General features: G+C 38.8%; 2 protein-coding genes across 2 annotated transcripts; both read right to left on the bottom strand.

Moving 5' to 3' along the window:
* Nucleotides 1-3,424: 3,424 nt before the first annotated feature.
* Nucleotides 3,425-4,932, bottom strand: LOC131692393 (queuine tRNA-ribosyltransferase accessory subunit 2). Its single transcript, XM_058979410.1, has 3 exons — nucleotides 4,725-4,932; nucleotides 3,708-4,663; nucleotides 3,425-3,649 (listed from the first exon to the last, which is right to left on the bottom strand). Exons 1-3 carry the CDS (start codon nucleotides 4,839-4,841, stop codon nucleotides 3,436-3,438), a joined length of 1,287 nt encoding a protein of 428 aa, XP_058835393.1. The 5' UTR covers nucleotides 4,842-4,932; the 3' UTR covers nucleotides 3,425-3,435.
* A 695-nt stretch (nucleotides 4,933-5,627) lies between these two features.
* On the bottom strand, nucleotides 5,628-6,993 carry LOC131691629 (ubiquitin carboxyl-terminal hydrolase isozyme L5). Its single transcript, XM_058978167.1, has 2 exons — nucleotides 6,700-6,993; nucleotides 5,628-6,638 (listed from the first exon to the last, which is right to left on the bottom strand). The coding sequence occupies exons 1-2, from the start codon at nucleotides 6,773-6,775 to the stop codon at nucleotides 5,737-5,739; spliced, it is 978 nt and encodes a 325-aa protein (XP_058834150.1). The 5' UTR covers nucleotides 6,776-6,993; the 3' UTR covers nucleotides 5,628-5,736.
* Between the last annotated feature and the right edge of the window lie 4,413 nt (nucleotides 6,994-11,406).

The raw sequence follows: 11,406 nt of genomic DNA on the forward strand, positions 1-11,406 counted from the left end.
AAACATTCCTTGGGTAATTCACCGACAAAAAAAAATGGAAGAACCTTTAGTGTGTCGATGGAGATACGTTTTTTTTTCGAAGATATGTAAAGTGGAGAGTTGTGAACCGTACATTTCAGTGGATTATAGTATTGTTTTAAAGTAGAACAGTATTATAATTCGAAAATCAGGGATGATTCATACATATTATGATATAAAAATGTTCAATTTTATGCGAAAAACAGGATTCTGCCACAATTTTAATTTCCCCGCGCCACAACCGCGAATTTAAGTGGCTTGTCGCGAATCATGTTGTCGCCGACTCAGATCACTTTTCCATCTCATCTTAAGTTTAGAAGCATCTTAAAATTTATCTTCTCTAGCCCTAATAAAAATAAATCGCAAAAATATTCCATCTCTTCTACTTTTTGCGATGGTTCACAACTCCCTACCAAACTAAAAATGCCGATTCAACGCATTTCACGCATTCTGTCATATCTCAAACAAGACAATGATTTTTTTTTTTGAATTTCTTCAGCCTGCGGATGTATTAAGGTGTCCTTAGCAAATACCAGGTCTAACATTGAAAATCGGCCAATATTTATGGTATCTATGCCCCGAACACAAAACTATGTTCACAACTCCCCACCGTCCCCTACTCTCGATCCAAGCGAATTAAATTAAACAATTAAATCGTGAAAGTTGAGGTCTATTTATGTAGTAAGCCATGTTTCGCATAATGTATTTCCAGTCATTAATTAAAATTACAATTCCACTGTAAAAGTGATCAAATCCGTGACCTCGTTCGATGAATTGGTCATCGAAAGATACGATCGCTGAAAGGAGGAGCCATTTTGCAGTCAAGATCCAAAAAGATCAAGAATGCTTTTGCCGCGAGGAGAAACTTTATCAAGATGCTTTTAAGAGGATCACAAATATTTTAAGTTGTAGAAATACGATCCGCAATATCAGAGAATCGTATTAATCCAGCGCTGATGTTGCAAGAAGTGCTGGGTCCGGGTGGGACTTGTTTCGATTTTGCACCAATACTTCCTCGAGTACCTTGTCTTTGAAGGCCTTGAAGAGACACCTTCTGACCTTTACAACCTTTTGTCTTTGGCCCAGAAGAAGATCACGAAGGGCCCAGTGACCGAACTTGAACATACCTTAAGCCGAGGAATCGATTTTTTTTCTACATCAATCTCACCTTGAGACCAATCATTGTCGAGGGAAGTCATTCCTTAATACAACGGAAGCAGAACAAGTCGTTGCAACGAAAAAATAACTGTTTAGGCCATTATACAACGAAATTATTTGTTGGGTTTTTGCACGGGCATTGCCCAATGCACGACAAACTAGAAAGGGGAATAAAATAATAGCGATGCTTATCTTGGATAACGGTATCTAGGCAGCTCATAGGAAAAACGAAACACTGCTACTGCTTTGCCGGTCGACTAACAGTTAATGTTTACACACAAAAGAAGAAAAATGTTCAAAACCTCGAAGAGGCGAAGAATACACAAGATAACCTTGAAAGTGGATTAGCACTATTCTTAATCCCTATACACTGCATGGACTGAGAAGAACGACTGGTCGCTTCGAGAGTCACCGTACGATTGATAAACGCATCTTCAAGAGTAGACACGCCAAGCGGTTCATCCGTGGTAGTGCCGTCTCCAGCTGCTGTGCGTATTTCCACAGCACGATCGTAATCGTAACTGCTAGATGTCAAGCCTCGGAGTCCATACTCGACGAGTGTTGTATACCATTGACTGTTTTGAGGGCGTGCAGATCGTTAGGTGCCCCAAACTATATTTAAACTACGGTAGACGCGAACACTTATGATGTCGAAGAAGAGTTTTCCGTTGATTAGAACATAGTGATCTTTGGGTGGCCATTGTGTGGGGAGGAATGTACGAAGCTAGCATTTCGCGGAAGACTGTGAAATTCACGCATCGTTAGCCGTTGTCATTCGTAACGAAGTGCACACTGTGCGGATCGATGACCGATTTGTACATTGCCTACTGACCGTAAATCAGGTTAACATCCCGCCGCAAGCAGCTGTCATAGACACACTCCAGCTGCGCCTATAAAGCGGATGGTTTCGCTTTGTGTGGGCAGTGAATGTTGATGATACGATAGTTTTATTTGATCAAGCTTGGGCGAATCTTGTCCAGCACTGTAAAGCCCAGCTCGTCCGCTGTGCTACCGCTCTGATAGAATGAGGACGGAATTCGATCGATTCCCTGGAAGTCAAGTGACTTGCAGTTCCAAAGTTCCAATAGCAGTACTCGCTGAACCAGATCAAAGCATTGCCAAGAACGCCTTGCGAAAGTTTTACATGGCGATCAACAACATGAAGAGGAAAAGCACTGGAGCATGACTCACGACCGAGACGGGAAGATGGTGACATATAGCACAGGAGTGGCGGCCAGGTGGAAGGAGTACATTAAATTACTATTGCACGAACCCACGAGTGGATGAGGCTTGAAAAGAATGAGAATTGGAGATGTTGGACAAACTGTAGTCGAAGTGCGAAAGGCTATCCGAGAACTGAAAAACTCTTAATTTATTGCTCAAGACAGCGCTCGAAGGTGTCATGCGAAGAGTTGATGTGCAACGGAACGGAACCATCATCACGAGATCTTCGAGGCCAACATCGACATCGGTCGCGTTAATCGCAGAACAGGCAATTGTGTTTTTATAAGAGATTTTGTGAGAATCGAACTGCCTACTGATAGAGAGCGAGGCAGTCTGATCGGTATTGGTTCCGTGGGAGAATTCGCCGACGTGCAGCAAGAAGTTGTAGTTGAATTCATATATCGTGGAATACTAGAGCCGTGTCTCGGCTATGAATAAGGCTTTCTATGATTTGCGTAGACAACGCCAAAGTTCCGTAGCATACAGACGCGCTCAAAATGCATGCAAATCACTGATACTCCCTATTGCAGACTGCTCGGTGTGTTTGAGAAAAGAATTCTGCATTTAATACACAATAGAAAATTGGGAACAATAGAAAATTGGGAATGGAACAGATGCATAAACCACATGTTTCTGGATACCAAGCATATAAACATGCTGACATCGGAATGCTAATCGAACACGGCAAACTAGTGGAACATGTAGCACGAATACCAAAAGAGACTTACTAATATTATGCTCAATAAAACGTCGGGAAAAGGTCTTCCACTTCAGGACATACTCCGTCCTCGCTGGTTGTGTGCAATTGAGGAAGACGCAAGTTCGGTGGGCGTTCCAGTAAACTGGAGAATGCCTGCCGGTCATGATTAGGAGTACTTGGATTGTTCGATCCTCCGATCGCGATAATGTGGTAAAAAATCGATTTTCCAATCTTGCAAAGCAGGCCTAAGGGTGTCTACAAGTCTTTTTTTCGCAATTGCAAACTGAAAATATAATATGCCCAAGACCAAAATCCTAGGAAAACTGTTTCATTCATTATATTTTAAGCTTTTTCGGTCGTAACTCATCAGGATTTAGTTCTGTTGACTTAACAAATTTACCATCCGCTTTGGAATCTTTAGATGCTTCCTTCTCTTCATAGGGAACTAACTTTTGCTTTTTCAAATGATTCTGCAAATCTGGTAACGTATCGTTGACAACGTGTTTCTGGATAACTTTGAAGAACTCGAAGAAATGATGTAGATTATGTCTGGAATAAAGATACAAGGTAAACGTAAACGCTAAAATATTCAAAATAAGAATTTTACATCATAAGCAAAATTGGTCCTAGCATCTCCCGTGTGTTGAAAAGGTGTTGTGAATAAGCCCGCGTGTGTTTAGTGCACGCTAAACATGCACACGAACTTACGAATCCAGTGAAATCTTGCGCCCATCGAGAATCTGTCAAGTCTAGCTCGGTTTCCCGATCATCTACCTCCTTCTCGTCCACATTGAAACTGAAAACCAGCGCACGATGTTGTTGTGTCTTGAGATAAGGATAGCTTGTATCAAAAACATCAACTCCGCAACTTATCATCTCTAGAATGGCATTAGGATTAAAAGCCCCGAAAGCGAAACGGGGTTTTCCCGATGGCAATAATTCGCATATTTTGGAGACAATCTCCAACAAAGATTTTTGTTCTATTTTAGAAGCTGTTGAACCATTTGAATGAAGGCCAGCGATTAAGTACCCACTAAAATCATGCTCGAATCGGGATATGAATTTGCTGTACTTTTCTCTTAGATTAATGTTGTAACCACCAACTAGTGGAGCTAGAATAGTTGATTGTCCAAGTTTGCCCGATTTTTTACGTTCTTCCAAAAACTGCTCCACCAAGGTTTCCGTCCTTTCCACCGATTTCTGTACACGTTTCTTAGAACTGATCTCGTCGGTATATCCATCAAAAAGTGGAACGAACACGTCCGGCTGGAAAGCTTCCACAAGTTCCATATACTGTTCGACAGTGAAATTTCTCCTTCCTCTTCTACAGTAGATTGGTACGAGGTCCTTCTCGTGAAAATTTGGTTGACAAAATTCTGCCGGATCCTGGAGGGTTAGCAATGAAATCATTTCCGGTTGTGCAACGAAATAAGAGATACCGTTTCCTGAAGCTCTGATTGCTTCCTCCATGTTTTCTGTGTTTGCCAGAGAGTATTGGATAACTGTGGGCTCCAAGTTCATGTATTGGAGGACTTCTTTCGAAAGATGAGGTATGCTGCCGCCCTGAATTTGTTTTTCAATGTGGAGATTAATAAATGTAATGACAATCATTAAAGCATCGTACCTTGGAATGTAGTACCAGTGCCGGTGTTCGTAGGTTGATATTTGGCAACCTGTCAATACCACTTAGGGTACCGATCCGACCGGAACATTTTGTCACCTTCTCCAGAGCATATTTCATCGCGTGGTTCTATCTTTTTTCCCTTTAACAAAACTAGTACGCTCCAACACGAGGATAAAAAAGTTATGTTTACGCTCAATCAACCTAAAAACTACGATAACATTTCAAACGGGCACATGAGCAAAATGCACACTTTTACGATAGTCTAACTCTAATTTGATGTGAAGTGCACAATAAAACATCAGAGCTATTATAATTAATTTTTAAGGAAATGTAACATTGTTCGACACTATCGATCTTACTTGAAAATGGATTCTGCCACAGGATTCCGAATCTCTGACAGTTAACCCGCTACAAAATGACTACGGTTAAGATGATTTAAGAGAAGGTATCCCATGATAACTGAATTTCTTACGGGCAATTTCTTCACTTGGAGGAAAACTGGCTGATTGGTCACCAGCAACCTGAAAACTAGTTTTTAGTGAAAACCGGTTTTCATCCAGTGAAGAAATTGGCCGTTAAACTAGTTTTCATTCACGTGCATCGGAAAATACAAAAAAACGGAGTTATAACACAAATAAAAATGTTTGTTGGACCCCCTGTGTAACAATCGCGGTTTATATAGCAGCAAGATGAGCGATAGTCTTGTCATCCACACGGGATTTGCGGACTAAAGCTATAGACTTAAAAGAGGCGGCTGTGTAAAACATCAACGTCTCCTGCCTTCACTAAATGCGCAATACAATGAAATAGTGCACTCGTCATAGTCAGTTACAACTATTGTACATCTAGTACCACATTTATTCTGATATTGAAATTTGGAACATTGAAAAAAAAGAATTGGTGTACCACGGTACTACAGAATAAGTTTGCTTTATTACCGTCCTTAGAACTAACTACGGATACATGTCTCCAGTAGTATTCAACAGAATTCATGTTTCTCTCCACTGCTAACTTATTTCTGTGTTCCCGCTTTGCCAGACTCCCGCTCGGTTGCCCGTTGTTTCGCTTTCTCATACAGAGGCATCAGTTGCCCGTTCTGCGCCAAAATCTTAAGCAATTCGACAATCAATGGCAAGTAGTTATGCTTTCGGCGAATGTTTTCCACCCTATAACGTTTACGCTTTGCAATCTCGTCTTCAATAAGGAGGCGCAGTCTAGTGATTTCGTTCTGCTTAGTGTCGGTTTCCATCTCATCATCTCCGCTGGACTGCAGCAGTTGATCAATTTGACGCTGGTAAATCTGCTGCCGATCAGAAACAATCGCCATCAAATTGAAATGGATTTCGCCTTCACTGTACTTCTGAATGCGTTTTTCGATAATTGGGCGAACTACGTTAATCCAGTCTTCACCAGCGCCAACGGCTCCCAAATCAATCGGACCTTCCTTAAGACCATCCAATTCGTACAACCGTCCATCCACCGGTACGTAACCGACAAAATGAAAAACGTCTTCGTCTTTGTTAGTATGCTTGTTATCCATCTCAAATAACGTCTGACGGGCAAACGAATTATGCACCGTTCTAATCTGCGATGCATTGCTTAAGGCTAATCCTCTGCTGTACGCATCAAACGAAATACAAAATTCTTTGAAGTCGGATAACGTCGAACCGAGTTGAATGTCCGAGTGCTTGGAGTTTAGCAAAATGCTGAGAATCGCTTGAGTCGCGCAAGCATTATTGATTACCTGTTTGGCAAAGAAAATTTTCTCCAGACGACTATCTTGAACGATCGATCCCGCTGGCTCGTCATCTTTGACCCACTTAAAAAGAAAGATCAATCCGTGGACGGGTTCCAAGTTCTTGAAATGTTCTTCATCCAAACTCCACAATTCTTCCACCTGAACTCCTTCAACGCCTACACAAAAAATTCATTAAATTTATGTTAAATAAATTACGCCGGTCGTTCCATAACCTACCGAATTCTCGGATCAGCTCACTGAATACACCAGGATCACTTTCAATTAAACACCATTCTCCAGCACTGTCTGCCATATTCTTTTATTGGGAAACACTATTTAGTTAATGTGAAAATTTTCCAGAAGACGATAATTTGATCGATTACACAAAAATCCAAGTAAAGCAGATCTCATAAAGAAAATCTGATATTAAGAAGTATTAAGAATTAAAATTCTTGCCAGCAAAAAATGACTACAAACGCTTCTGATTCTGAGTTTGCGATTTTTTGACAATGACATTTTATTCATCTGCCATCATGCAGATGCAAGGTTGCGCTATGAATGATGGGATACATTTATCTGCACACCCGCCCAGAGATGCCAGATTTGAAGACAACTCCAATAAATTATAAAATTATAAAATATTATACAATTCTAGACAAACATACGATTACGGCCTAAAAGCCAAGTGTCAAAATTCACTTTGAAAGGTAATTCTGGACAAACCGTTACTCGCCAATCACAGATGTTGGTAGTAAACAAAAGAAAAAAGTTTTCTCTTTCATTAAGGCTCAAGTTACCTCAAGGCTTGGTAGTGTGCGTAAGAAAAATTGTGCTCAGCTTTGCCACCGGATTATACATTTAAACCTTTTCAAAACTCTAAAAGAAGAATATCAGTCGATTTATTAGATCATCACGATTCAATTCATGCAAAATACCTGCCGGAAAAGCCATCAGCTTAGCTGAATGGTGCTTTTGAAAATGTGGCTGTGGTTTTTTCTTTGCGCTGTTGTGTTGCGTACCCCAGCACGGTGTGGTAGTGTGACAAAAAATCACAGCCGCTTTTTCAAAAGCACCATTTAGCGAAACCGATAGTTTTTCCAGCAGCTATTTTGTATGATTTGAATCGTTGTGATCTGATAAATCGGCTGATATTCTTCTTTTAGAGTTTTGGAAAGGTTTAAAAGTATAATCCGGTGGCAAAGCTGAACACAATTTTTCCTACCCATACTACCCAGCGTTCAAAACTAACACATGCTCAAAAAAGGTAACTTGAACCTTAACTGCTATGAACTCAATGCAGTATATACAGGTATGGCAAAGATGGCACTTTGGTATTCGTAAGATGAATCTTACATGAGTGGTGTGAGTGATCGCAGAATAAATCGACTTGCTTTCGTCATACCGTTCGTTCCGCTCCCATTGAATCGTGTGAACGCTATGACGTCGACCCGTTGTGCTTCTGGATTGTTTACATATTTTTGGTTGCCAACACTAGCAAACCGTGTGTTCTACCACACCTATATATATACCTCATTGCTATGAACTGTGTTTAGCCAGTAATGGTTTGTCTGGAATTTCCTTTCAAAGAGAATTTTGACAGTTGGCTTTTAAGCCGTAATCATATGTTTGTCGAGAATTATAATGTTTTTTGTAAAATTATAGAGCAACATAGAGTATTCGACAATTTGTAACTGTATTAGTGTGTTCAACGATTTGTTTTCCTCCACCTGTCATAGGTGGAGGACAACAAATCGAAAATAGCTTTTCGGTCGAATTATTTTCATGATGGAACCTGACCAACCAGTATAGAGTTCTATGCAAATGAATTTACTCACACTACTTGGGGGTTTGTTTTCCTCCAGCTGTCATGTAAATCTGTCAGTCAATTGATATATTTGAAATCGCTTGCCCAAAGTATTTGTAATGGTGTTTTGACGTAGGACTACGTCTTTGTTTTCGATATAGGGGTGCACGTTGCAAATTCTACAAAAATGGTATGTAACGAAAAGTGGTCCAATTTTAAACGAATATAATTCAGCCATCTCACGATAAATTTTCAATTTTTTTGCGCATATCGCCCCGAAATACTTCTAAGAATAGATTCCAATAGATAAACCCAAAGATTTTTGATATCATGGCATTAAAAATTTAAATAATGAACAAACTAGTCAAAATATCGCGCATTTACACACAGAAGATAGCGCTTCCCTAGTCCAGCACGACAGATTTGTGTACCTAGCGCGCTACGCTTCTATGAATTACATCATCATCGACTATTTAAACGGACGGATTTCGCCAGAGCAGCTCAGTTGCCTGTTGAACAGCAGGCGAAGCAGATCACTGCGCTGTGTGTTTCCACAGCCAGTGTTGCTGATTTAGAAGTCAGTTACACTGCCTGTGGAGGAACGCTACCCAGTGAATGCGAATGAGCTTGTCCATATGCTATCTTTTGTGTTGTGCTCGTTTCCAGCACACTTTTATGTATAATTATTCGTACACAAAATAGTTTGTACATGCGAGCTCCATTTGCAAACACGGTTAACATAGTATCGTGGTATTAGTTGTCTCTTTCGCTCTATCCATCATCATCAGCGTTGATTCATTTTGCTTTGTGCTAATGTTTGAGGCGAATGCGTAGGTAGGTAGATCTAATAAATTGCACAACGAAAGTTTATTATTTACGTTCGATCAATTCATAGATTCATTTACACTCAGCCTATAGTAGTATAATAGGTACATACTACAAAGCCTATTTATGAATGAATACACTGCCACTTGAAAAACCGTTGCAAAAACGCATCTTGTCCATATACAAAATTGTTTTCGATTCTTGTATATGTATAGTTTCGATATATGATTAAGACCTTCTCTATATTTGTATGCGTACTCTAGGAAAGTTACAATAATGGCAAAATATAACTAGAATGCTTGGTCTATACATGAAATGTGATTATATCTGAGATCTTCTTAAATAAGTTTAATCGGATTCGATCACCTACTACAAAAGAAATGACCTGATAACCAAGAAGGTTTGGTTCAATATGTAATATTCGATGTTGATTGGTTGTGATAAACCATAAGTAAGAAATATGTTTGATTTCCCAACAAACATTTCGCGGTTTTATAAACGTTTTAACAGTTGCTTTATTCAGCTCTAGCTGAACATTGGAAGTATACGTGTAATCATATATCGTTTATTCCACGCTTAAACATCCGGGATTTGGAGAATTTATTCAGCTTGTCTGATTAAGACACATGAAAGAACAATTCTTCAGCACGTATACAGCCTGAAGAAAACCACAGTTCAGCTTTATCAATAAACCTTTTCGTTACCGCTATTCAGCTGAGAGAATTATCATAGGAAAATTGTTAAAAAAGACATTTATTTCAAGTTACACACGCCATAAATCTCTTTGGAAGCTATATTTTTTTATTAGTGTTACGTTACAGTTAGAGAAAAATTGTATTACCTTGTTGGATATCATATCACGTACCTGGATCCGAACCAGCAACCTGTTGAATACTAAGCACTTACCTTACTGTCTGCACCAATCTTGCATACATCGAATGCTTAAGATTTCACCGATGTACCGACAAGTCTAGGCTGCTGAATAGAGTCTGTACAAAGGCTACAGTAGCCTTCTATAGATTTGAGTGAACCTAGTCGGCTTGGGTTTGAATCCCAACCTACGATAATTTTTTTATTTAATTTTTTTTAATTAATAATTTTTAGAACATTCGGGAACTTTAAATTAGATAATTTATTTATTTCAAAAATGTTGATTATAGTCGTTTTTGTTTCCAAGGTGAGGATTTATGGTTGTCACAAAACATTTAGATAAGTAAAAATGGGTGTTATACGAAAGTGATGGTAACTGAATGATGGATTGAAGTCATTTATAATTCTAAGGTGGCAATCTCCTCAATTTATTTACCACTCCCTGCCAAATGATTTTCTTTCCATTGTGATTTTTTTTGTAAGCGGAAGTCGCTGTTCGAATTCAATAGTTTATTTATTTATATCAACTAAGTTCGCCAGCGTGAATAATCATTTCATTGTACCTTTGTTTGCAAGACGATGGATAGAAAAAAATCATGGTAACAATGCTGGTGTCAAAAATTTATAGCGACGTTGGAACAAAAAGTTTCTCTTGTGTTCAATATGAGAATATTCATGTTTCACAAGTAAACAGGCCGTTTCGAATTAAAAGGTAAATTTACATAAACGAGGGCGCGTATGATTTGGTAAGCTTGTACATTGAAAAACTGTAAATCGTGTATTTCCCGTGGTGAGAACTCAGTAGATATAAAAAAACTAAATAAACTTTCTTTATTTCTTTATTCATTTATTGATCTATTGCTCCTTAACTGTAATATATGCAAAACATCTCAATTGGAATATACCGAAATAATAAAAAAATCCTTCACTTAATAGTAAAAAAAAATTGTGTGTGTATTGGGACTCGAACCCAGGTCGGTTGCCATTCCTCATGATTTGCTAATCGCGCCAATTTTGGTAGTAGTTACAATTACCTTTGTTAAACACATAATTCAGCTAAAAGTCAAAGGTGGTATAAAGGCAAATGTAAAGGTAGAAACAACCTTTTGAAGACATGTAGTGCAGCTTAATGATTAAAGGTAATACTATTGGTAACAGCATCGTTTATTCAACTCGCAATTCAGTCTAATTAAGATGGTTGAATAAAAGCTTTAATATTGTCGCTATTACATTTATTAGCAGTATAGTTCAGCCTAGTTGGAACTGGCGAATACTGGATTTTAAATAGGCTGAATAAACTGTTAATGTTCAAATAGTTCAGCGAAAGTTTTATTCAGCTTACATAACCTTTAATCTACTTTAAATCAACACGTAGTCTTATAGTTCAGCTCCTAATGTTTGTTGGGTTATTATTACTATCAATGTAATAAGAAAATAAATATTTT

The sequence above is a fragment of the Topomyia yanbarensis genome, chromosome 3 (genome assembly GCF_030247195.1).
Source record: "Topomyia yanbarensis strain Yona2022 chromosome 3, ASM3024719v1, whole genome shotgun sequence".
NCBI lineage: Eukaryota > Metazoa > Arthropoda > Insecta > Diptera > Culicidae > Topomyia > Topomyia yanbarensis.